General features: G+C 41.8%; 1 protein-coding gene across 5 annotated transcripts in view; it reads left to right on the forward strand.

The window, feature by feature from the left end:
* The window catches only part of LOC132815297 (hepatocyte nuclear factor 4-gamma-like), a 134683-nt gene that overhangs the window by 66331 nt on the left and 40588 nt on the right, over positions 1-27764 (forward strand). For all 5 annotated transcript variants that reach the window (XM_060824138.1, XM_060824136.1, XM_060824140.1 and 2 more), the window contains one exon: positions 25918-26089. In XM_060824138.1, the coding sequence (XP_060680121.1) occupies positions 25944-26089 (146 nt within the window). In that variant the 5' untranslated portion in view covers positions 25918-25943. The remainder of the gene's footprint in view (positions 1-25917; positions 26090-27764) is intronic.

Genomic DNA, 27764 nt, shown 5'->3' on the forward strand with positions numbered 1-27764 from the left:
TTCTGATAGAAGTTAATGAACTTATCTAAAAACTGACTGTCGTTATCAAGTAAAATAAGAGTGCTTAAATTGCTAACTAATTTGTGAGTTACCTTGACTTTATAGTACTTTAAGAAATTCATTTTGATGCTTACCCAGACTTGTAAGTCAAGTTGATCAAGCAAAATTAAAGCGTGCTTAAATTGCTAACTAATTTGTGAGTTGCCTTAACTTTATAGTACTTAAAAAAAACATTTTGATGCTTACCCAGATTTGTAAGTTAAGTTGATCAAGAAGAATTGCCAGATTCTTAAAATTTTCGCCACTTACATTTATAAAGTGCTTATCATTAAAAAAAAATGTCAATTCAAACTCTGTCTGGAAGTAGTAATTGAATTACAGTTAACACCAAGAAAACATACGGAAAACAATTGCCTCATCAACTCCATGCAGTTAATAGATTAAGTGTGTGCAAAACATTATTGAATTAATTTAAACTATTGTGTGCCAACCATTCTTTAGTTAGGAGCAGTCTTGCTTCTCAGTCAGGAGGTATGGGTTTGAGAAATTTTCAGCACACAGTCCTATGTTGTACTGTGAAAGTGCTGTTCCCAGGGTCTCTGGCCAATGTTTGTCCCTTAATCAACATAACTAAATCAGATCAATGGGCCATAGCTGCACTGTCGTTGTGGAAGTTTGCAGTGCACATGCTTGCTGTCTCATTTTCTACAATACATCGGTGACTACACATCAAAATGCTTCAATGATTGCAACATGCTATGTTACATCTTGAGATGATGAAAGGTGAAATATAAATGCAGGTATATTTTTCTTAACTTTTTAAAAATAATACTCAGTACATACTGATGCAATGAATCTACTCACTGAGGCATCTACATCTGGAGACTGTAGGACCTATCTTTTCAGCTATGTACATCTGTAATGTAGTGTAACCTTTTTCTTTGTTTTCTCTTTTTTTTTGTAGTTCATACCTAAGATAGTGTTTGGTTTTGGTCTCCTAGCTATAGGATGTTGTTAAACTTGAAAGGGCTCAGAAAAGCTTTACAAGAGTGTTTCCAGGATTGGAGGGTTTGAGCTGTAGGGAGAGGCTGAATTGATTGGGGATATTTTCTTTTGAATGTTGGATGCTGAGGGTTGACCTTTCAGAGGCTTATACATTCATGAGGGACTTGGATAAGGTGAATTTCCAGGGTCTTTTCCCCAGGGTAGGAAGTCCAAAACATAGGTTTGCAATGAGAAGGGAAAAATTTAAACAGGACCTTTTTCATGCAAAAGGTGGTGCATGTGTGGAATGAACTGCTAGAGGAAGTGGTGGAGGCTGAGACAATTGCAAAATTTACAAAGCATCTGGATGGGTACATGAATAGGTAGGGCTTGGAGGGATATGGGCCAAATCATGGCAAATGGGACTGGATTAATTTAAAATATCTGGTCGGCATGGATGAGTTGGACCGAAGGGTCTGTTTCCATGATGTACAGCTGTATGACTCAATGACTCTATGATGCTATGCATATTTCACTGTACTCCTGTTCTTTTGTAATTTAAGTACACATGACAATAAACAGAGATCTAATTATATTTCTAATCCACGAAAGTGTTTGGTGTCCGCATACAACAAAGAAGAGAATCAAAGTTAGTCATTTGAAATGAAGTGCTTATTATAAGAGGTGGAGGAAGGTATGATGTGACCTCAGACCAAAGCTTAAAGAAGGGACCTTCCAATATTTTAGAGTAATGTAGCAAGATATCAGTAAGACTATCAGAACCGCAATGTACATAATCATTTTTAGAGATTTATGCTGTTTCAATGGTTCATCCAATTTCTTCCTTCTGAATTCCCACACCAAGTCCAGGCACAGAAACCTATTCACAAAGGTTAATGAGGTTGCAAAATGTGCGAAACAAAGTGGATATGATATATATGTTTTAAGGTCGACCAGTTAGTTGCTAATTGTCATTCATGGTAGAAGGGCAAGGAAAAACAAGGTGCATTTTTCCAGGAATAATGAAACTATTGCAGTAATTTACTATTTATGAAAACATCATAACAATTTTACTAGCTTTGTGCTCCTGGTATTGTATGTCCATTCTTACGGATAAGAATGTACAAATAATATGGAGAAATATCAGTGACACCTTTGGAGAAAATGCAGTCTATTGTGTAAATGGTGGAGCCATTTGTAGCTCAGTTGCATTTTTTGAAGTGTGATATTGTTTTGACACTCTTGTCAAAAACTTATTTAGCATTTTTTCTTTGTAAATGTAAAATTGCAAGAGATCGATCAGATCAGAACAGTTATTTTTAAACGACCTGTTCACTCTATGACTGCAACAGATGGGACTTGAATCTGGACTTCGTGTCTCAGAGGTAGAGACATGACCACTTCTGGAACATTACATTATAATTTTCACACATGGTGGCTGATGACAAAAAATGGGAATGTTGCAATGATGATGGGTGGCTCTTCAAAGATGAGAAAAAGTTTACTGACCAGACTTGCATGAAATGTGTTCTCTTTCATTTACTTTGGGAACCGACAATTAAAAATATTTGTCATTTTCAATTATCGAACAACAGCAATATTTTTGCTCAAAATTTCTTTAGGCCATCCTGCAGTGTAATATTTTTGTATGTGTTTTGTTTCAAATTTTCTGACTCTGATATCCAGTTACCTTATGGAACTTGAAACATTTCAGATTTTTTTTTCCTTTGCTGTTGCTTCCAGTAAACAAGAGCAGCTCACAGATTTATTATTTAAATAGAAAGCATTGGGGTTGTTATTAGAAAATTTATGTTTTTATTCTTTGTTCAGGCATCTAATATAAAAGTTGGAAATTTGGATTTATTTGCCCACTTTGCATCTCAATGGTAAATTAATTTATAATTAGGTTTATATGGAACAATGGTACTATATACATATAAAGCTGAATAATAATGTTAACAAATGATACTTTGAGAAATTTTTCTCTTATTCTTCTGAGATACTTTTTTTTGTTAAAATTTGGACTCATCTCACCTTCTTGCTGATATGTGACTCCTTTCCCCAGTTCTGAACTGGGGCTATGTCTGCAGGCAATTTGCCCAGACTGTTGTCAAGATTGAACCCAATCTGACATCCTTAATCAACACAGAGGAGGATTTTAGTCATAAAAAGTTAATGCTGCCTTCAGCAAATATTAGTTAATTAGTCATGATTTGGAGATGTCGGTGTTGGACTGGGGTGGACAAAGTTAAAAATCTCACAACACCAGGTTATAGTCCAACAGGTTTATTTGGAAGCACTAGCTTTCGGATTGTTGCTCCTTCATTAGGTGGTTGTGGAGTGTAAGATCACAAGAAACAGAATTTATAGCAAAAGTTTACAGTGTGATGTAACTGAAATTATTTGTTGAAAAAACCTGGATTGTTTGTTAAGTAAAAGATGAGAGACTTAGCAAACAACACAAATTGTTCTCCATATATAATGTCAGTTGCCTCACACTGCAAACTTTTCCTATAAATTCTGTATGGTATGATCTTATACTCCACAACTGCCTGACGAAGGAGCGTCGCTCCGAAAGCTAGTGCTTCCAAATAAACCTGTTGGACTATAACCTGGTGTTGTGTGATTTTTAATCTGTTTAATTAGTGGCAATCATTATAAGTAGCACAACTAGTTGTGATATTTTTTCTGCATTAAACCTGAAATTAATCGGTTGCTCATAGCCCCAGGTACAGCCACCGATTCTGTTTTTTTTAGATTAGATTACTTAGTGTGGAAACAGGCCCTTCGGCCCAACAAGTCCACACCGACCCGCCGAAGCGCAACCCACCCATGCCCCTACATTTGCCTCTTACTTAACACTATGGGCAATTTAGCATGGCCAATTCACCTGACCTGCACATCTTTGGACTGTGGGAGGAAACCGGAGCACCCGGAGGAAACCCATGTAGACACGGGGAGAACGTGCAAACTCCACACAGTCAGTTGCCTGAGTCGGGAATTGAACCTGGGTCTCAGGCGCTGTGAGACAGCAGTGCTAACCACTGTGCCACCGTGCCGCCCACTATGCCACCGTGCCGCCCACAAATTCAATGGATCTCTTTGACATCTAAAACAAATATAGCCATTTTTGACAAGTAACTTTTGAAAATATCAACATTTTTCTGATGTTTCTATTTTAAATAACAGGGGGAGCATCCACCTACTAGTTGAAATTCTTCTCTGAGATTTGTGGTTATATGTTTACTTTATAAAGATAGCCCCTCCATATGACATCCCAAAATTAATAAGTGGCTAATTAGTCAATCCTAGTGTATGTGTAATATTGTTAACCATTTCTTCAAGTGACACCAATAATTCAGAAATAATGGAGACATGAAGATACACAGATATAAATTGGGAGATGCTTGGAATGTTTGTCTGAAGTTTGAAAGTTCTTGCTCCTATTCATTACCTGAGAGGCAATCAACAAGTCTGCTCTCTGCTTAAATATGCTATTCTTACAAATTATTTTAAAATTCTTCTTTCACACATTCATTAACAGTAATCACATACTCACTGTGGTGAGACACTAAAGAGGGACACTTTATTCACTTGGTTTCATACTGAGTAATCTCCCGTTTGTTGCTGACGCTGAGGCCTGCATTTGAAGCATCTTAGCAAAGTTTTATTTTATTCAATATCATTGCAGAGAATGGAGTGGGAGGATCAAATCTGACTTACTCCATACATTTAAAAATCAAACTCTTGTTGTTTGATGTGTTCTGAAATGGGTTTGTTCCTTTTGATTTAACTAGCCAAATGTGTTATTCACTGTGAAACAGGCAATTTATTTGTATGGATTTTGAAAGCGATGCCTTTTTATTTTTCTGTTAGCTTTAGGATTGTGTGATTGAGTGGGACCAGTAACTCAGAGCTCCAGGCTACTTCCCTGGGGATATGGGTTCAAACTGGAACTGGTGGAGTCATAATTCAGTTCGTTAAAATCTTGAATTAAAAGCTAGTCTCGGAAGTAGTCATTGATTGTCAAGCTATTGTTGATTATCATTCATTTCACTCACTAAAGCCCTTAAGGGAAGGAAATCTGCCTTCCATACCTGATCTGGCCAGCATCTGATTCAGACCTGCAGCAATGTGCTTGACCATTGAATGCATACCCTCTGAAATAATTTCATAAGTTCTCAGTTGGAAGACAATTAGGGATGTGCAGTAAACATTGGCCTTGCTAGTAATGCCCACCTTACATCAAAGAATTGAAACCATTCTATTTAATCATTGACAAATGTATGAATTACTTTCCGTCATAAACTGTTGCTCTGTGTGCTAGATCTTCTGATAGGAAAAAGGTTTTTGCTTTGCCCTAGCATGATGTTAACATGGTGCTGTTTTTCAAATGGCAGGCAATCGAGTTTACTTGCGATAACTTTGTAACCATTAAATATTGTCAGAGGAAATAAATGTAATCAGAATAATTGGTGACATTGAGGTGAAATTCATTACTCAAAGACTAGACAGACCAAATAAAGGACCGTATGTGGACCTGCTGAAAAGATACTGCTATACTATTTGTATAACCCACTTAAACTAATGAGGTCAGAAGGAAAGACACAGCCTGTAAGCAATAAATCTCATACAGGCTTGTGGTGTTAGTATTTCTACATCTAGACCAGGAAATCCAGGTTTGAGTTCGTGCCTGCCCTTGGTATATATTGTAAAGTGTTTGAACAGCCAGGTTTGCAATGTTGCTTTAATGGAACAACATGGTAGACCATCAGCCGACAGACTGAATGCTTGAGTAAAATGTAAGGGAAAGTCGTATCTGCAGAGTTTGAAGGTACAGCTCAAATCAACAGATTTGTATAGAAACAGGAAAGGTGCAACATTTCAAATTGCTTTCTGAGCCTACCCACCAATAAAGAACTGAAAGAGCTCCTGATGGTGAAAGTTCTTTTCCTTTCACAACTTGGTTGGGGCAGAATTTGATTGGGTGCACAAGAGAACTCCTTCCAGTTGTCTTGCTGGTTTCCCAGCATCATCCAGACCCCTGACCCATCTTCCTAAAGGCAGATCAGAGGCTGGAAGACAATCCACTAGTGAGCTCATTGATTGATTGTTTTTTTTAAGATAAAATCATCATGGAGGATTTGGTGGGTAGGTGGCTGAAAGGGTGGTCAGGATAAGTTGGGGCCAAGAGACTAGCTAGCTGGGCTTTTCAGTATTTTGGAAAAAGGGGAGATAGAGAACAAGGGAGTTGGATCAGTGTCTGTGATAGTAGAAGATCAGAGAGGCCAAGTTGGGGGAAAAGAGAAGACGGAAGATGAAGGGGTGGGTGATTTGGTGAAAGAAGTCTTGAAGATGAAGAGAAGGGCCCTTACTTTCAGCATCCCATAATCTTCTCCTCCCATTAGAAATAGGTTCCTGAGGTTGGCTAAGGTTAAATTCAAAATGATAGCTAATTATAATACATTTAGCTTTATTATTACATTTAGATTATCAATCCTCCTGCAAGCACTTTGTCCACACACTGCGCCAGGATGAACTCATCTGCCTGGCTACATCCTTGTTTCCTTGGGTATCCTCCATTGAGGGGGACAAGCCATCTTCTCTTTCATCTGGGTGGTCAATCCTGGCTTTAAAGCCCACTTTCTGATACACGCTAATGCTGACCTGTTGCGTCTGAGGCTTCTGTAGTCACTGATGACCAAGTAACATTGTAGATGAAGGACTCAGCACAAAGCTAGATTTATTCTCTATGCAGAACTTCCAATCAACACAATACACCGGGTACATTGACGACATTTTCTTCCTCTGGATCCATGGTGAAGAGTCACTGAAACAACTACGCAGTGATATCAACAAATTTCATCCAACCATCAAACTCACCAAGGACTACTGTCTTCTATCTGTCTCATTCTTGGATACATGCATCTCTATCAAGGATGGACACCTCAGCACCTCGCTCTACTGCAAACCCACAGATGACCTCACAATGCTACACTTCAGCTTCCACCCGAAACAACATATTAAAACAGCAATCAAACAACAAGCAGACAAGCCCCATGAATGCACAGGATCTGTTTGGATGAGGAGGAACGTGACAGACACCTGAAGGTGCACAAAGATGCCCTCATAAGAACAGGGTACGATGCTTAACTTATTGACTGCCAGTTCCGACGTGCCACAGTGAGAAACCGTAATGACCTCCTCAGGAGACAGACACGAGCTGTAACCGACAGGGTACTCTTTGTTGTCCAGTACTTTGCAGGAGCCAAAAACCTACTTCATGTTCTTCGCAACCTGCAACACAGTATTAACGAGGATGAGCACCTCGCCAAGGCCTTTCCCACACCTCCACTGCTCGCCTTTAATCAACCACCAAACCTCAAACAGATCATTGTTCGTAGCAAACTGCCTGGCTGAGAACACCATACAACCCTGTTATGGTAGACACTGCAAGACGTGTCAGAGTGACATGGATGCCACCATTACACATGGGTACATCTCCCACCACGTACGTGGCAGGTACTCGTACGACTCAGCCAACGATGTCTATCTCATATGCTGCATGCAAGGATACCCTGACGCATGGTACATTGGTGAGACCGAGCAGAGCCTGTGGCAATGGATGAATGTTGTGTGGTGTCCAATCAATGGATAGGAGTGTTCCTTCCCAGTCGGACAACACTTCAGGGATCTCGGACATTGAACCTCTGATTTTCAGATGACTGTCCTCCAAGACTGACTTTAGGGCAGGCAACAATGAAAAGTGGCCGAGCAAAGGCTGATAGCCAAGTTCTGTACCCATGGGGATGGCCTCAACAGGGACCTTGGGTACATGTCACACTATTGGTAACCCCATTGCACGACACACACACTCCCACACTCACACTCTTACAGATGCACACATTCCAACAGACCCATACACTCATGCAGAACCTCTCTCATACGCAAGCTCTCTCCCATATACTCACACATACACTCCCACACTCACACCCACATATGCACGCTCTCACAGACTTATATTCCTTTATACTCACACACATATACAAACATACATTATCTCACAGACACTCATAACCCATATAAGTTTGTGGGGTGAATTTTTACCTGCAGAATTACATTTTATTTTACTCAAAAACTGCATGAATCCAGGTAAGATTCTGCAAATCAGGTTTTTAGATTAGAATCAGTCCGATCGTTAGGGCACAGACAGTCTCACACAGGACACCTCACACCTTAATGTACTGTCTTTGCTGGCATGATGCCAGTTGTTAAAGTTCACTTAAGAATGTAACTTTAAAAAAGTTCTGCGATTTACACTGAAACCAACATGTTCATTCTAAAAGATGAGAGACTTAACAAACAATCCAGGTCTTTTTCAATGTATAATTTCAGTTACATCACATTGTAAAGTTTTACTATAAATTCTGTGTCTTATGATTGTACACTCCACAACCACCCGATGAAGGAGCAACACTCCAAATGCTAGTGCTTCCAAATAAACCTGTCGTTATGTGACTTTTAACTTTGTACATCCCAGTCCAACATCAGCATCTGCAAATCAGATTTCTCCTCATTGTGTCTGAATCCACAATCTTCAGGGCTGGACAGAAAAGTTACAGTACCAGGTCAAAAACTTAAAGATACACAACAATGGCTTCCAAAGGGTGCTAAAACTCATCCATTTCTGTTAGACTGAGGTCAGAAAATCCAAAGGTTTTTTTTAGACTGCTGCAATGCTGGTTAATGGCCTCAAATTTACGCTCTCTTTACACAGAGAGTGATGGGTGTGTGGAATGAGCTGCCAACAGTGGTAGTAAAGTCAGATACATTAGGGACATTTGAGCGACTCTTGCATAGGCATGTGGATGATAGTACAATGAAGGGTATGTAAGTTTGATCTTAGACCAGGATAAAAGGTTAATACAACATTGAGGGCCGAAGGGCCAATACTGTGCTGTACTGTTCTATGTTCAACTTGTATGTTTATCCATGTATGAGCTGCTCTTACCATTTTTTAGATGGTTGTGGTCATAGGTTTGGAAGGTGCAGTCGAAGGAGTCTTGGTGAATTTCTGCGGTATATCTTGTAGATGGTACCACATCCCCAAGCATCTACTCTCTCCATCACCCACTGTCAGTAGCAACAGTGTGTACTATTTATAAATGCACTGCAGAAAATACCTCAGACAGCACCTCCCAAACCCATCACCACTTCCATCTAGAAAAATAAGGGCAGCAGATATGTGGGAATACCATCACCTGCAAATTCCCCACCAAGCCACTCACCATCCTACCGTGGAAATAATTTACCATTCCTGCACACTTGCTGGGTAAAATTCCTGGGAATTACTTCCCTCATGGCATTATGGGTCAGCCCAGAACATGCGGACTACAGTGATTCAAAAAGACAGCTCACCACCACCTTCTCAAGGAGAACAAGGGACAAGCTATTGACATTCTGGTCAGTCGGTAACGACCATGTCACACAAGTGAATAGTAAAAGGAAACACTGCATTTCCTGAGTATTGGTGGTGAAGGGAATGAAAGTTTGTGGATGTTGGAATTAGAATTAGGTTTTTATTTTCATGTGAACTCAAGTATAGGAGCGCAATATCACTATTCCCTCGCACCATCTTAGGTACAAAAACCTGGATTCAAAAAAAAGACATCTTAGATACAAAAAACAGATTTTTTAAAAAAGCAGAAATATGAAAACAAAAGAGCCCAGAAGAAAAAGGGAAGCATCCGATTGAAAGTCCATAAGATAAGCCTCGAGGTCTCAAACAAACAGGCTGCTTTCTCACGGATGGTGTCAAACTCCCTGTATGTTGTTAGAATTGTCAATAAAGGTCAGTGGGAGTATTTCATCACACTGTTGACTTAATGGAAAGGCTTTGGGGCATTGGGAGATGAGTTACTTGCTGTGGGATTCCTAGCTTCTGATCTGCTCTTGTAGCCACAGTGTTTATTTGGCTAATCTAGTTCAATTTCTGGATAATGGCAATCTCTAACATGTTGACATTGGATGATTTAGTGATGTTAATGCCATTGAATGTCAAGGGGGAATTGGTTCGGTGCTGTGTTGTTGGAGGTTGTCAGTGCCCGGCATTTTGTATCATGAACGTTACATGCCACTTGTTGGCCAGCAGCCCAGACACTGTCCAGATCTTGCTGTATTTAGACACAGATGTCTTCAGTGTCTAAGAAGCTACAAATCATCACCAATATCTCCACTTCTGATCTTATGATTCAGAGAAGATGGATATTATTGGGCCGCGGACACAACGCCAAGGGTCTCCTGGAGCTGAGGTGACTGACCTCCAACAACCACAACCATCTTCCTGTGTGCCAGGTATGACTCCAGCCAGTGGAGTGTTTGCCACTAATTCCCATTGATTCCAGTTTTGCCAGCGATTCTTGATGCCACGTTTGGTCAAACATGACCTTAATGTCAAGGGCTGTCACTCTCACCTCATCCTCATGTCTGGAATTCAGCTCTTTATAGTTTTGGTTCAGACAGGGAACTAATGAGGTCAGGAGCTGAGTGGGCCTGGCGAAACCCAAACTGGGCGTCGCTGAGCAGGTGCTGCTTGATTGAACTGATGATGACGCCTTCCATCACTTAACTGATGATTGCAAGTAGACTGATGGGAGAGTAATTGGTTGTATTAGATTAGTCTTTCTTTATGTACACAGTGCATACATGGGCAATTTTTCTCATGTCGTGCAGATGCCCAATGTTGTGACTGTAGTGGAACAGCTTGACTAGAGGACCGGCAAGTTCTGGAGCACAGGTCTTAAGTATTATTGCTGAAATGTTGTCAGGGCCTGTAGCCTTTACAGTGTCAAGTGCCTCCATCCCGTTTCTTGCTATTGTATGGAGTGAAGCGAATTGGGCTGAAGTCTGGCATCTCATGATGCTGGGACACTGGAGGAGATCAAGAAGGATCATCCACTTGGCACTTCTGACCAAAGATTGTTGTCAACGCTTCAACCTTGTTTTGTGCACTGAAATCCTGGATTCTCCATCATAAGGGATGGGATATCTGTGAAGTCCCCTCCAGTGAGTTGTTTACATTTCTCATTGTCTGTGACTAGATGCGGCAAGACGGCAAAGCATAAGATCTGATCTGAGAGGGAAGGACTCACTTAGTTCTGTCTATCATTTGCTGCCAATGCTATTTGACACAGAAGTAGTCCTGTTGTGTATAGTATCACCTCAGGTTGGTACACTTGGGCCATATTTTCCAAAGTATGGAAATCTTGCCATCAGGCCACTTCCTTCAAAAGCTGGTAGCTCCAAATTTCTGAGCGGACATTTTGATGTGGGCTCCATCAGAAATGCGGAGCAGTGCTCCCATTCTGACAGTTCTCTTGTAGAGCATAAAGGGTCGTTTTAGATGTTGCAATTGTACCAGCCTCCACCACTTCCTCTGGCAGCGCATTCCACACACGTACCACATTCTGCATGAGAAAGTTCCCTCTTAGATCCCTTGTAAATCTTTGCCGTCTCATCCTAAACCTATGCCCTCTAGTTCTGGACTCCCCACCGTAGAGAAAAGACCTTGACTGTTCACCCTATCCCTGTCCCTCATGATTTTGTTAACCTTTATAAGGTCTTCCCCCTCAGCCTCCAATGCTCCAGGGCGAAAGATCCCAGCCTATGTGGCCTCTCCTTATAACTTGAGCCTTCCAACACTGGCAAAATTCTGGTAAATCATTTCCTGAACCCTTTCAAGTTTTACAACACCTTTTCTGAAAGCAAGGAGAGCAGAATTGGTCCAACAGGGAGGAAAGTAAGGGTGGTCACATCCAGTGGCAGGAGTGTTGGGTGCAGTCAGACCTGATTTGTGCGAGGAGGTAGACCAGGGAAGTGGATGGTGAGGTGGATGGGTGGGGTGAATGGGGGGAATAGATGGGGGGAGTGGATGCAGAGGGGGTTGGATGGGGGGTGCAGGGGAGGTGCAAGGGAGGTAAATGGGGAGTTGGACGGAAGAGTGTGGGCAGGGGGGTGGATGGGGGAGTGCGGTGTTTGGGGGGGGGGGGGGGGGTGTGTGGAAGTGTTTGGAAGTTTAGGTTGAGTCGAGTCTGAAGGCTGGGCCGTTCTGCAGCAGTCACTTGCGACGGCTGTGGGGGCTCCTATGGTGGGAGGCCGTGGGTCAGGCCTGGCTCAGGGTGGGTGTCAGGTCCTGGGGCAGGGTCAGGGGTCATCGGGTTTTGGGATGATGCTGGCTGCTCAAAGTGGGTTTTGATCAGAGTGGTGCTGGAAAAGTACAGCAGGTCAGGCAGCATCTGAGGAGCAGGCTCAAAGTGAGTGTCAGCTCAGAGCCCTGGGGAGGTGATATAGATGGACATTTGTGAGCTAATTGTGGCATCAGTTCGATAGCTACCCGGGAGTTCAACTGTGCACTTAATCATCTAACTTTTCACGAGTAAGCGTTTAATTCAGTTTCATCAGAACCATCTCAGAGTTACTCAGAGGACAATTCCGTTTCCCAGGAAATTCCATGAGCGTGTGTTACAGTTGGGACTCTGCTTGAGGCTCCCCATGAGTACCCCCCAATCTATGTGGCAGCGATGGAAGCTACCTATCAGAAAATCTGCCCCCTCATTGCTAGTTTGCCGGGTGTTGCTCCTGGAATGCACTCCTGCATTCTTCATTGAAGCAGAGCTGATCTCTTGCTTTGATGGTAATGGTGGAGTTTGGGATATAGAGTCATAGAGATGTACAGCACGGCAACAGACCCTTCGGTCCAACTCATCCACGCCAACCAGATATCTTAACTCAATTTAGTCCCATTTGCAGCACTTGGCCCAAATCCCTCTCAACCCTTCCTATTCATATACCCATCCAGATGCCTTTTAAGTGTTGTAATTGTACCAGCCTCCACCACTTCCTCTGGCAGCTCATTCCATACACGCACCACCCTCTGTGTGAAAACGTTGCCCTTAGGTCCCTTTTATATCTTTCCCCTCTCACCCTAAATCTATGTCCTGTAGTTCTGGACTCCCCCACCCCAGGGAAAAGACTTTGTCTATTTGTCCTATCCATGCCCCTCATGATTGTAGAAACCTCTATAAGGTCACCCCTCAGCCTCTGATGCTCCAGGGAAAACAGCCCCAGCCTATTTAACCTCCCTATAGCTCAAATCCTCCAACCCTGGCAACATCCTTGTAAGTATTTTCTGAACTCTTTCAAGTTTCACAACGTCCTTCTGATAGGAAGGAGACCAGAATTGCATGCAGTATTCCAACAGTGGCCTAACCAATGTCCTGTACAGCTGCAATATGACCTGCCAACTCCTGTACTCAATACTCTGATCATCAAAGGAAAGCATACCAAACGCCTCCTTCACTATCCTATGTACCTGCGGCTCCACTTTCAAGGAGCTACGAACCTGCACTCCAAGGTCTCTTTGTTCAGCAATACTCCCTGGGACCTTACCATTAAGCGTATAAGTCCTGCTAAGATTTGCTTTCCAAAAATGCAGCACCTCATATTTATCTAAATTAAAATCCATCTGCCACTCTTCAGCCCATTGGCCCATCTGATCAAGATCCCATTGTAATCTGAGGTAACCTCCTTCGCTGTCCACTACACTGCGGTCATCTGCAAACTTACTAACTATACCTCTTATGTTCACATCCAAATCATTTATATAAATGATGAAATGTAGTAGACCCAGCACCGATCCTTGTGGCACTCCTCTGGTCACAGGCCTCCAATTTGAAAAACTACCCTCCCCCATCGCACTCTGCCTTCTACCTTTGAGCCAGTTCTGTATCCAAATGGCTAGTTCTCCCTGTGTTCTGTGAGATCTAACCTTGCTAACCAGTCTCCCATGGAGAACCTTGTCAAAAGCGTTACTGATGTCCATATAGGTCACGTCTACCACTCTGCCCTCATCAAGCCTCTTTGTTACTTTTTCAAAAAACTCAATCAAGTTTGTGAGACATGATTTCCCATGCACAAAGCCATGTTGACTATTCCTAATCAGTCCTTGCCTGTCCCAATACATGTACATCCTGTCCCTCAGAATTCCCTCCAACAACTTGCCCAACACCAACGTCAGGCTTACTGATCTATCATTCCCTGGCTTGTCCTTACTCCCCTTCTTAAACAGTGGCACCATGTTAGCCAACCTCCAGTCTTCTGTCACCTCACCTGTGACTATCAGTATACAAGTATCTTAGCAGGGTGTCCAGCAATCACATCCAGAGCTTCCCACAGAGTTCCAGGTTACACCTGATCAGGTTCTGGGGATTTATCCACCTTTATGCATTTCAAGACATCCAGCACTGTAATATGGACATTTTTCAAGATGTCACCATCTGTTTCCTTACATTCTATACCTTCCATGTCCTTCTCCACAGTAAGCACTGATGTAAAACACTCAGTATCTCCCCCATCTCCTGCAGCTCCATATAAAGGCTGCCTTGCTGATCTTTGAGGGCCCCTATTCTCTCCCTCATTACCCTTTTTGTCCTTAATGTATTTGTAAAAACCCTTTGGATTCTCCTCGACCCTCTTTGCCACAGTTATCTCATGTCCTCTTTTTGCCCTCCTGATTTCCCTCTTAAGTATACTCCTACTGCCTTTATACTCTTCTAAGGATTCCCTCGATCTCTCCTGTCGTGAGATTGCAGTTTGTGTGGGAGTACAATTCCCACAGCGTTTTGTTGATGCCCAGACTTGAGTTGGTACGTTTTGACAGATGAAGGCAGAACACAGTTAATAAACCTGCTGTACTCCTCCTGGGTAAAATGTTGTTAATATAACGTCTGTGAGACGCTTGGGTCATGTGGCAGAAAGAGGTGCACTGTGCTTTGGATAAGATATGTGATTAGCTAGCTGACTATTTAGTACATCCTTCTTTTACAAAATTGATATGATAAAAGACTGAAAATGAAGAAAACATTTAGGAGAGTCTGTTCACTATGTTCCCAGTTCACATGAGAGGTCACTGGATCACCCTGTGGGAGTCAGAAATGCAACACCGTGTAGTGTGTCATTCTTTTGCAGGTTAGGCTTAAACAATATGCTAGGACTGTGAAGGAAGCTTTATTTAATCTAAATGAAATGTTCAAATGTAACTTGACAGACCACATGCAATAGTTAAAAGAATTCACCTCCATGTTTCTGACCAAAAAATAAAATGACGGTCCCTGCTTGATGTTTCAAACGAGCTCCATTTTAAATAGGATCCTGCTGTATAAAGTATTAATGATTAACAGAAATACACTCAACTGAGTAATTTGCCTGAAGCACCCAGTGACATCACAGAAATGTTAACTAAACCAAATATCGACTATTAAATGACACCCTCAGTTACATTCCTGCAGACATTGCGTGACCATGTGTTTACTTTTCAGCTCTCCTTTTTCTCTCCAAAAGGCACTATTTTCATATGGTCTCCAAGACACTGGTTATTTCTGGGAATCTCATCCAAATGGGTATTTTTCATATCCGAGCCTTGCTGCTGTGAGCTACAAAGCTATTTGTACAGAGGGAGAGGTACAAGGCCTCACAGCCACCGTCTCTCACACAACCGTGAGGCGTGATCAAGGATAAACGTATTCATAGAACCCCTCCCAGGTGAAAGCAGGCCATTCAGCCCATTGATCCACACTGATCTTCCAAAGAGCATCCCATCCAGATCAACGCCTTTACCCTCTCCTTGTAACTCGACATTTCCCATGCCTAATCCACCTCAACTACACACTACAGGGAAATTTAGCATGGTCAGTCCACCTAACCTCCACATCTTTGGAGTAAGGGAGGAAACGCATGCAGACAAAGGGAGAGTGTGTGGAGTTTGCACAGTCACGCAAGGCTGGGATTGAACCTGGGTCCCTGGCGCTGTGAGGCAGCAGTGCTAACCACTGAGCCAACTTGGGTAATAGGAAGTGCAGTTAATAGCTATGTAGTTAAAATGTATACAGAGGTACAAAAGTGGCTTCCTTTTATTTATGTCTTTATCCACTTGAACTGCTGTTTTTCATGTCTTGAAAACTTGCTTCTCCCAAATAGGGAAGAGGCCCAGGACAGAAGTGTTTTACTTGGCCAGTATATATTTTTAGTTCATTTCCTTCAGATTCTTCTAGGCTCGGTCCTTTTCTCTCATTTTAACATGGTCTGAAAAGCACAATGGAGTTCATGGGGCTGAATTTTCTCAGTCTTAAATGGTGTGGGCAATGACAAGTCAATTGGGAAGACCTGGCAAGATTGGAAAAATGAGATTCTCAACACTGAGACAAAAAGTTTGGTTCTCCAGCCAAGCTTTGAGCAGCAGAAATATGGAGTAAAACAGGTTGTTAGTTCTGAGAATAGTCAGCGGTGATGAACCCTGTAAGTGAGGGTTGTACACACTCCTCTGTCCAGTGGGACAGACTGTACCTGATACTGAGGTGTATATCACCTTCATTCATTCAGGTTCAGCCTCAGCATGGGTACCAACTTGGTGAAGGCACATGCCAGCTCAGTGACCAACACATTACATCAAAAAGGGAGTGCCCGCTGCTCTCTGTCCCTCCTTCCCATCCCTGACCCGCATCAACCATGAGCCTCATTGTCATTGCAGTTATTCCGGTCTTTTGAAGCGATCGTCTCTGCCTCCTGCAGCAACCTTTGCAAGTTTCACAAGTTATGGGCTGCTTATAGCCAACATGCACCTCTCTTTTAAAGCATCACCTCTAACTTCTGCACCACTGAGATGCCAGTGTTCAATTTGCAATGACCTACAGCATGCTGCAAGTTGCCATTGACCACTGTTTGAACCTAAGTGCATTTACTTTGCAAATGGACAATGTTATTGCAAATTAAATGTAGCTACAGTTTGTTTTATGTAATTGCCCCTTCAGTGTCCCAGTATCCATTAGATGTGGAGCCCACACTTTTGTCCATCAGTGACTCTGTCTCCATCCACACAGGGCCTTGTCCCAGCTGTTTTCCCGTTGTAGTTAGTTAGTGTAGTTGGTGTCCAGTTAAGAGCTGGTGATGGTAGAGAATGCAGCTTACAGAGCTGAGCCGCACCTCATTACCAGGTGTTGTCTCCATGTCTCTTATTTATATCGCATTACCCAACAGGCCGCTTTCACCTATCCTATCCAAGTGAAGTTCGCCTCTAACATTTGTCCCCGTTTTCTAAGCTCTAATACTCCACCTTCCTGATGCTCATCATGACCCTCTCTGCTCCCGCTGAGATCACTGCCAATAGCCGTGCTCTGCCACGTTGTCCTGCACACCTTATGTCTTGACTTACCATCAAAGTTCTTTCAGCTACCTCACAAAACAAGATGCTTCTCCTTACCCCCAAGCCAGATTTCTACTGGCAATCATGACAAACAGTCAGCCTGTGTAAAGAGCTTGTCGATTATGGCAGTACTGAGAGCCCCTTGAGCACGGTCTAAACCACTAATCCGTTAACAGGATGGCACAGCAAGGCAGGGCAGGGATGCTGCAAGCATGCAGGTTGGCACTAAGTGACCGAGTGCTCAGAGAACAAGAATCATAGAATCCTTCAAGTCTGGAAACAGGCCCTTTGGCAAACAAGTCTACAGTGACACTCTGAAGATCAATCCACCCAGACTCATTCCCCTACCCTATTACTCTACATTAACCCCTGACTAATGCACCTAATCTACAAATCCCTAGACACTATGGGCAATTTAGCATGGCCAATTCACCTAACCTGCACATCTTTAGATTGTGGCAGAAAACCGGAGCACCCGGAAAAAAGCTACGCAAATACTGGGAGAACATGAAGACTCCACACAGACAGTCACCCGAGGCTGGGATTGAACCCGGGTCTCTGGCAGTGCTAACCACTGGGCCACCTTGAGATGCAGCCAGGTCCAAAACTTCCAGCTGGGTGCCAGTCCCTGAGGGCAGTCTCCTTGCACAGTGTCCTCTCAATGCCAGCTGCTCCTGCTCAATTTATACCTTGTGTTGACCGTTTCACATTACAGGGCGGGGGGGTGGGCACAAACCTGCTTTTCTGGATTTGCTACCTGCACCTTCAAACCTCTGCCACTAGGGCGGGCTACCTTCAGGGAGCTGCTTTGACCACAGTTGGGGCCTGACTGACAAGGTCATCACTTTAGACTCAGTTGGCCATGTAATTGGCTGTGTATCACTGGGTGGGCGGATAGATAACCAGTTCTGTGGCTCCCCTGTCCCCAGTGGTTGGTAGTGGGCATTCACAGTGGCATTCTCCAGAAGAACTGCCCCCCTGGTTGCCATCAATGCCACCCCCTTGAAGCTGATAGGAAAAATCCTATGTTACAGATTTTTCAGTATAAATGCATGGTACAAAAAGTAAGATTTGGGGAATTGTGTCCCTACATTAGATTTCACGTAAGATTGATTACAATAGGAAGATTTGTCTTTCATTTCATAAAGTAAAAATGGAGTGTTAATGCTGCATCTCAAGGTGGCCCAGTGGTTAGCACTGCCAGAGACCCGGGTTCAATCCCAGCCTCGGGTGACTGTCTGTGTGGAGTCTACATGTTCTCCCAGTTCTTGATCCTGGAAATGCCATCGTGTGAGATGCAGACTGAAGGTATTAGTCACATGGTTAAATGGAGAGAGTGGATCAAGTTGCACATCCTAATCAGTGTCTCATTGTCGAATCAGATTTACTGTGCACAGCTGATTAGTCACAGCTGTCTCTCTTGAAGCAAATAATGTAAGGACAGGGGATACATGGAAACATCACCACCCAGGACTTCCTCTCCAAGCCATTCACTTAGAAACTAATTGCTATCCCTTCACTGTCACTGTGTCAAATCCTGGCATTGCCTTCCTAACAGCATTGTTGAACTACCTTCAGCTCATGGACTTCAAGGCAGCAGCTCACCACCACTTTCTCAAGGGCAACTAGGGACGTCTGGCCTGTCCAATTGCACCCACATCCCACAAGGGAATAAAGTAAATGTTGCTTAAAGTGTTTTCTCTGAATTATGTGACTCCTATGGCCTTTACCCACTTACATAAGAATATCCGAACTAGGAGCAGGAGTACGCCTTCAAGCCTGCTCTGCCATTCAATAGGATCGTGGCTGATCTTATCGTGGACTCAGCTCCACTTACACACCCACTCACCATAACTCTTAATTCCCTTACTGTTCAAAAACCTATCTATTTTTGTCTTAAAAACATTCAACAAGTTAGCCGCAACTGCTTCACTGGGCAGGGAATTCCACAGTTTCACAACCCTTTGGAAGAGTAAGTTCCTCCTCTGCTCAGTCCCGAATCTGATCCTGAGAATTTTGAGGCTATGGCTCCTATTTCTTCTTTCACCCACCAGTGGAAAACCCTCCCTGCTTCTATCTTATCCATTCCCTGCATAATTTTATTTGTTTCTATAAGAAGCCCCTCATTATTCTAAATTCCAAAGAGTATAAACCCAATCCACTCAGTCTGTCCTCATAAGCCAACCCTCTCAACTCTGAAATTAACCTCATCGGTACCCCCGCCAGTACATCCTTTTTCAAGTAAGGAGACCAAATCTGTATATGATACTCCAGGTGTGGTCTCACCAGCACCTGATATAGTTACCGCATAACCTCCCTGTTTTTAAACTCCATCTTTCTAGTAATGAAGGACAATATTCTATTTACCTTCTTAACTACCTGCTGCACCTGCAAACCAACTTCTTGTGATTCATACACTAGGATACCTAGATCCGTCCACACAGCAGCATGCTGCAATTTCTCACTAATTAAATAGTAGTCAGTTTTGCTGTTGTTCTCTTTCCTTATTGTGGTGTTGCACCTTTTCCTTCCAGTGAGTTAAACTCAAGATACGTTTTGTCATTTAAATCATTTTTTTCAAAGTAAACTCTTCCCCTTTTAAAAGCCCACACACATTCCTTTTGATTAACTTTGAATCAAACTTACTGTTTATACTTTTTAGCACATTTTCCTGAATTAATTTGGAACAGAAACAATTTTCATTTGGCACGTCCTTACAATGAAGAGCGAAACATACAGGATTATAATGTCAAATTATTTTACTTTAAGTTTCTGTACTGCTGGAACTGTTGTCAAATAGATGTGAGGATTATATCCCCGCATGATAAAGTGGGATACTCTTTTGGAATTTATTCTTTTATGAATGTAACCTTGTAGATAAGATTAGATATTTATCATAATATCAGTTGTCTTTAAAATTACTGGAGACTGCAAAACATTGAATGCTGAACTAGTACAGATTTAGTTGTTATAGAGATAAGATATATGAAGCTTTCTTGGTTCCACTTAATGGTGTAATGCAAAATCAGATCAGACGTGGTAGATTGTGCTATTATCTCTGGTTTCTGATGAAAGCATTTTTCACTATCTTCAGTATGAATTGTGTAAAGTGTTTTATAGTTCTTTATTTAGTGTTATGTTTACTTTCCAAGTTCAGCTGCATAAGCAACATTCAGTGATATCCAAGACCCAATAACAAAGCAGGTTTATAGTTTTTGGCACTGCATTATTTTGTTTTTCACTTGTAGTTTAAGAATAAATTGTTTTTTAGAAATTGATGGAGAATAGCTTGCGGATTTCAGTCAGCATGGAATTTTTTTTTTAGATTAGACTTACAGTGTGGAAACAGGCCCTTCGGCCCAACAAGTCCACACCGACCCGCCGAAGCGCTCCCCACCCATACCCCTACATTTACCCCTTACCTAACACTACGGGCAATTTAGCATGGCCAATTCACCTGACCCGCACATCTTTTGTGACAGTGGGAGGAAACCGGAGCACCCGGAGGAAACCCACGCAGACACGGGGAGAACGTGCAAACTCCACACAGTCAGTCGCCTGAGTCGGGATTTGAACCCGGGTCTCGGGCGCTGTGAGGCAGCAGTGCTAACCACTGTGCCATGAAGTCCCACACAGATGTGTAGTTTGTAATTGTGCTCACTTTGTATCAATACATCATATATATAAATAGTATTTACGGAATAAAATTACAAAGGAAACTATATAAAAGGTAGCTAAATAAAAAAGCAAGCTATTGCAGTGTGGTTCCTTAATTGCCCTCTTAAATAGTTTAACAAATCACTCATTAGGGATTGTTGACAAAACATAGACCTTGGTAGCAATACTCATCCCACAAAGAAATATGGGGGTGGGGGTGAGTATAGTTTGTCTTTTTGAGTAGAAGAATATAAACTTTGGACATTAACAAAAAAAGGAAAAGAAAACTGTGGGCTCTGAAAGTTATGAAAATGTTGGAAATACTCAACAGGTCATCCGTAAACAGAGTTAACTCTTGAATTGTTAACTCATTTGTTTCCTCTCCACAGATGTTTGCTGAAAATTTCCAACATTTTATTCCTTTTTCAATCCATATATACTTTGGAGTTTATTATAAGGTTTTGAGGAAGCAAAGAGTGGGGGTGAGTGAGTGTGTTTTTCTGGTTGGCAATCAATGACTAATGGTGTGCCTCAGGGAACAGTGTTGGGACTGCAATCATTCACAATTTACAGTGGAAACTCGATTAGCCAAACGAGATGGACAGGCACTATTTCGTTCGGATAATCGATTATTCGGAAAATTGATTAAATGCCTTTCCGGTGGGGCTCGGGGTTGTAAAGTCTGCTCCCTGTTGAGAAGAGTAGCAGCAGCACACATTGCATGACACACCGCTTCCCCCCCCCATTCAGCACTGCCCACAACTCAATCCAACACCACCCCCACCCCCAGCACAAAGCACGCGAGCCCCCACCCCAGAACCCTGTCCAATCCCGCAACCCCACCCCCTGCCCATCCCTCAACCCAGTCCAACTCCGCCCCCTCGCCCCAACCCCACCTCTGCTCCTAAACCCGGGTCCAACCCTGTACCCCAGCCCTAACCCGCCCCCCCCCCCCCCCAACCCTGCCGCCACCACTGTCCCCGCCCCCAGCACAAAGTGCATGAGCTGCTGCAGCTGCCTTTGTGGGGTAAGTCCTCCCAATAGTGCACACAGCCACACAAACAACTTTTTACTGCAACATTTTGACAGGTTCCACGTTTGCCCTGCACAGAACAAAGTTGGAGAGATTATTCCTGGGTAGCAGGGGGTTAGGATTCCAGGGTAAATGTGGGGAGAGAGAGAGGGTGGGAGGTCAGTCATTCGGTGACGGTGCCTGTTTAACCACTGTAAACAAAAGACATGATGACTGTTGGAAACACATCTTTGCAGGAATGTTTCTATCGGGACCTTGAGATCTCCTCAGGATAATCCGATTTTCGGATAATTGGTATTTGGATAATCGAGGTTCCCCTGTACGTAGATGATTTGGACTTGGGGACTATGTGTAGTGTGCCACAGTTTGCAGATGACACCAAGAGCAAAGTGTGCGGAGGACTATGAAACTTTGCAAAGGGACGTAGATAGTTTAAATGAGTGGGCAAAGGTCTGGCAGATGGAATATATGTTAATAATTGTGAAGTCATCCATTTTGGTGGAATAACAGTAGAAAGGACTACTATTTGAACGGTAAGACATTGCAGCATGCTGCTATGCAGAGGGATCTGGGTGTCCTTGTGCATGAATCACAGAAAGTTGGTCAGTTGGTGAAACGGATAATTATGAAAGCAAAGGGAATTTTGTCCTTCATTGCTAAAGGGATGAAGTTTAAATGCAGACAAGTTATATTGCAGTTGTATAGGGTGCTAGGAGGCCGCACCTGGAGTACTGCGTGTAGTTTTGGTCTCCTTACTTGGGAAAGGATGTACTTGCACTGGAGGGGGCGCAGAGTAAGTTCACGAGGTTGATTACAGAGTTGAGGGGATTGGCTTATGAGGGGAGACTGGGACTTTATTCATTGGAATTTAGAAGAATGAGGGGGATCTTTTAGAAACAATAATATTGTGAAGGGAATAGTTAAGACAGAAGTAGGGAGATATTTCTACTACCGGGTGAAATTAGGACAAGAGGCATAGCCTAAGGATTAGAGGGAGCAGATTTAGGACTGAACTGAGCAGGAACTTCTTCACCCAGAGGGTTGTGAATCTGTGGAATTCCCTGTCCAGTGAAGTAGAATGTTTTTAAAGCTAAGAGAGATTTTTTGAACAGTCAAGGAACAAAGGGTTATGATGAGAGGACAGGAGCTGAGTCCATGAAAAGATCAGCCATGATCTTATTGAATGGAGGAGCTCAAAGGGCCCGATGGCCTATCCCTGCTCCTACTTCTGATGTTCTTTTGTTCTTATGATGCTGTAAATTACAAAAATAACCCCCAGTTTATCACTAACATCTGAAGATCAATGTGTTCCAGCTTTCCATTCTCAAATGTGCTAATTCAATACATAATAGCATTATTGTAGCTTATGTGACTTTATTATTAGCTTACTATACCTTGTGTCAGTGCACCATTTTTTAGAGGTGGGAGTGAAATGAATCCATAATGTTCCAGTAATGGTTATCAAATCAACCACAGAATCATTTGATGCAATTTGTGATGAGGATATTTGGCACTTATATCATCGAAGCCAATTCAGTCTCATTTTGTTTCTGAATTTGAGTGTTAATATTGGTACATCTTCTCAACAGTGCTGTGATGCCTCATACACTCAAGAACCTCCAATTCTTAAAATGAAATCTGACTTCTTTCTGTTTCCCATTGACAATGCAAATAAAATGAAGTAACAATGGTTAGCAGGTCTAAATAAGCAGCAACAAGATTTACTGGCAGCAGGTGTGTGCAGATTGTTATTGATAGCTTCCCTGTACTCCACAGCTATGTTCAAATGTAACCATCTCCTTATGTAGCAAAGTCCTCTTTCAGGTGCCCAATGTAATGAGAAAGCTAGTAGAACTTCAATGTCAAAATGATAATACACACACTAAAAATTCCATGCATGTTGTAATCTCTTTCAGGTACTCCTGTTAGACACGCCATAGCTAACACTCCTGTGTAGGTGATCCACTGTTGAGAAGGACTCCTCCCCATTCCACCACATAAAGTTATACAAGCTGATCACATGGTTTATTGTGTAGGCAGTATTTCAAAATTCTGAAGGTGTAAGAGACAACCTAGTGGACAGTGCTGTCAGATACCGGGGCGTTTAAGACATAGATGTGTGTACAATCATAATGAGGCTGTCTGAATCGTTCTTGGATATGGACATGGCAAATTATAGTGAGGGTTTAGACTCATCTTACACTGCTTTGGAGTTTGAAAATATGCAGTTGCTGTACAGTGCTCATGGTAAGTTTCAGTTTTGTGGGTGATAATGCGCTGCGTGGATGCGATTTACGTGTTGAAGTAAAGAACCGAAAGTAAATTGTATGAAGAATTGCTTACCTTCAAATAATTTTTAATGAAGTTCGGAGTAACCCATTGAGATTCTCTTTTTCATTATTAACAACTGACAGCATATTTAATGGCGGTGGCATGAGTTTGGCTACTGTTTTTTCTTTTTAAAAAAAAACATGTCAGCCACTTGCAGGTTGATGTCAGTCAATGTAAAGCGAAGCCAGTTAGAGTATTTCCGGCTCCATTCATTTCAGTCCGATGAATTTTAGTCTTTTGACAATTTCAGCAGGAAACAGTGTTGACAAACATTTCTAAGCTTATGTTATTTCATTTATTAAATTTTATTGCAAGAAGCATTGCAGGTCCTTGTGAATCAAAATTGGATGTTATTTTAAAGTTCCCAACCTTAACAAATTCTATACAAATAGCTTTTGGACAAGAAGTGAAATTTATAAATAGATAATTATCACGTTAAGTAAATAACAAGGTACTGAGGTTACTTCATCCTCTGTTGATTATTTAATGATTATAAGGCTTTAACTATTTTCATTTACAGACTCAATATGATTAACTATGTACGAATATGCACGTCAACATTTAGTTCACATCGTTTATGGAATATTGGTATATTCGACTTAAAAATTACTGTTGTTGATATTAGTTGATGCTTTTGTAATATATACTTTCATTCATTATTTAGTGTTTGCAGCAAACATTATAACAGTAATTTCTAGGCAGTGATGATTCAGACTTAAATCACGTCGACACTTTTTTAAAAAGAGTTTAATACAATCAGGATATATCCCTGACTTTATAAAAGAGTTACTTTCTAAACTTCCCACGGTGAAGAATCTCCAAGTGCAAGTGGGAGATGTAAGAGTAAGAAATCAAATCAAAAGAAAAATGGATCACAGGCCAGATTAAGCTACATCGAAAGTATTCCTAATAACCTTTAGATTATGGTTGGAGTGATATTCCAGCCTCACTACACTAGACCATGTTTTGTCATTGATGTCCTAATGCTTAAGAGAGATTATTTATTGGCAAAAGTACAACACTTTTCAATTGAGAAATCATTTGTGACTATGGTTTAGAAGACAACAGATGGTTCTATAACTTTGCCAATGCCAATCTTAATCATTTCCATTTGAAAGATACCTAAAGTTTCATTGCTCCTTCTCCAAACATTTGAACTGAGGGAAACAGTATATTTGTATGGATTTGTTTGTAACAAACCAAATTATAATAATGTTTTCTTTTCGCCATCATTGGGTCAGCCTTCTGAAATTACACAGAGAATGTTTCCTTCTGTATTTATTCTGTTCAGCTGAAGTACATTGCTGAAAAATGACACTGCTGCTTTAACTAACTACATTTGTTCCCAGTAGGTGATTGTGTTTACAGATTATGATGGGTGTTTTTGCATATAATTGCCGGATGTGATCAAAGCATAACTGCAATAACATTTTTGTTCAAGGGAATCTTTGATTCTTTTATTCTCTGACAGTACAAAGAAACCTGTCATAACAGCAGTGTTTGATATGGCTCACTTTATTGTAACATAGCAGCACATACTAATTGAAATGGCAGCAGAGGATGACAGGTATCCGCGGGTGAAGATTTGTCATTGTCTTTGTAACTATGCTGCCTGATGTGTATTGTTGGACTTATTGTATGCTCTTTCCTTGGTCAGACACTTCTCCAACAGACACAAACACCATGAACACATCAGACAATGGAATTAGCAGTTCGTGTGCAATCTGTGGAGATAGAGCAACAGGAAAACACTATGGTGCCTCCAGTTGTGATGGATGCAAGGGTTTCTTCAGACGAAGCATAAGGAAGAGCCATGTATATTCTTGCAGGTACACCACTTATAATGTATTGATGTCGCTGAGTGACTCAGAATCAAAACTGAACAAATGACCATGACTGATACTCAAGAATCACGTTAACATGTACATAGTTTCTGATGCAGACACAATAACAAGAGTTGGCAGTTTAGAAATTATTGTAATAAATCAATTCAAAGTTTTAGCACTTGGAATTGTTAGCAGAACAATTTTGGTTTCTATACAGCATTGGTTCAGATTAGGTTTCATGGTAGGAAGACGCTTTATTTCAACCATTGCTGATTACTTAAAAACAAGTTTTTTTTTTATTCTTGCTCAACTTTTGGTTAAGAACCGAATTTTAATCGTGTCACTGGACCATACAGAGCAAGAAAGTTATAGCTTCAATCTATCAACCGTCTGCAGGGAACAGCAGTTGCCTGTATGGTTGGTGAATGAAAATGTTCATCAGTGTTCTTGGTTCTGACAGTGCCAAGTATCCCGCTATGTTGGAAAGTATGTAAGAGGTAATGCCAAGTGGAAATAGGATCAAGCTCAACTCAGATTAGACCTAGTGTTGTCACATGTACCAAGATCCAGTGAAGAGTGTTGCTTTGTGTGCTATATAGGCAATTTGTACCATACAAAGTGCATGAGGGTAGCAGAACAGAGTGCAAAATACAGTGTTACAGCCGCAGATAAAAGGTGCAGAGAGAGATAGAGAGATCAGAATTAACATAAGAGGCTCGTACAAGAAGTCCAAATATAGACTGCTACACTCACTGTATACTTGTCTGTTAAGAATGGTTCTTGACTGAGCTATTACAGCAATTCAGAGTGAAACATGGCACATGAGAGATGTACAGTTAACATCAATAACATTGTGTATTTATGATTTGGAGATGCCGGTGTTGGACTGGGGTGTACAAAGTTAAAAATCACACAACACCAGGTTATAGTCCAACAGGTTTAATTGGAAGCACACTAGCTTTCGGAGCAATGCTGCACAATCACCTGATGAAAAAGCGTCGCTCCGAAAACTAGTGTGCTTCCAAATAAACCTGTTGGACTATAACCTGGTGTTGTGTGATTTTTAACTTTGTGTATTTATATAGAGTCGTTAACAAAATAATATGTTATGAAATTTGACACCAAGTTACCTAAAATGATATTAAAGTGAATGATGGGAAGCTTGGTCAAGGAGATGGTTTGAAAGGCGTGCCTAAAAGGAGGAAGGTGAGAGTAAATGGGTTAGGGAGAGACTTACAGTTTCTAAAAGATATGCTGATAATTTTAGAGCAATTAAAATTGAGAACGTCCGTATGACCAGAACTCTAAGTGCATCAATGGCTTGGAGAGAAGTAGGGTACAGAGCTGAAGAGGACAAGTCTGTCAAGGTATTCAGAGGCACGGACCAGAATTTTAAAAATGTAACATTGCTAAACCAATATTGTTCAGTAAACCCTGAGGTGATGGGTGAACAGGTCATGATGTGAGTTCGGATCCTGGGGAACAGAGTTTTAGATCACCCCAGGTTTATAGGGTGAAAGCTCGGAGGTCAGCAAAGACTGCATTGTCAGAGAGAACTCGTGAAATCGTAAAGACACAAAGAGACATAAGATGAGCTGAGGCAATGATGGAGTTGTGCAATGTTACGGAAAAGCAAATAGTCTCAATTCTGGAAGACCTGCCCCAAAACATGGCACTA

This window comes from Hemiscyllium ocellatum, chromosome 4 (genome assembly GCF_020745735.1).
Source record: "Hemiscyllium ocellatum isolate sHemOce1 chromosome 4, sHemOce1.pat.X.cur, whole genome shotgun sequence".
Taxonomy (NCBI): domain Eukaryota; kingdom Metazoa; phylum Chordata; class Chondrichthyes; order Orectolobiformes; family Hemiscylliidae; genus Hemiscyllium; species Hemiscyllium ocellatum.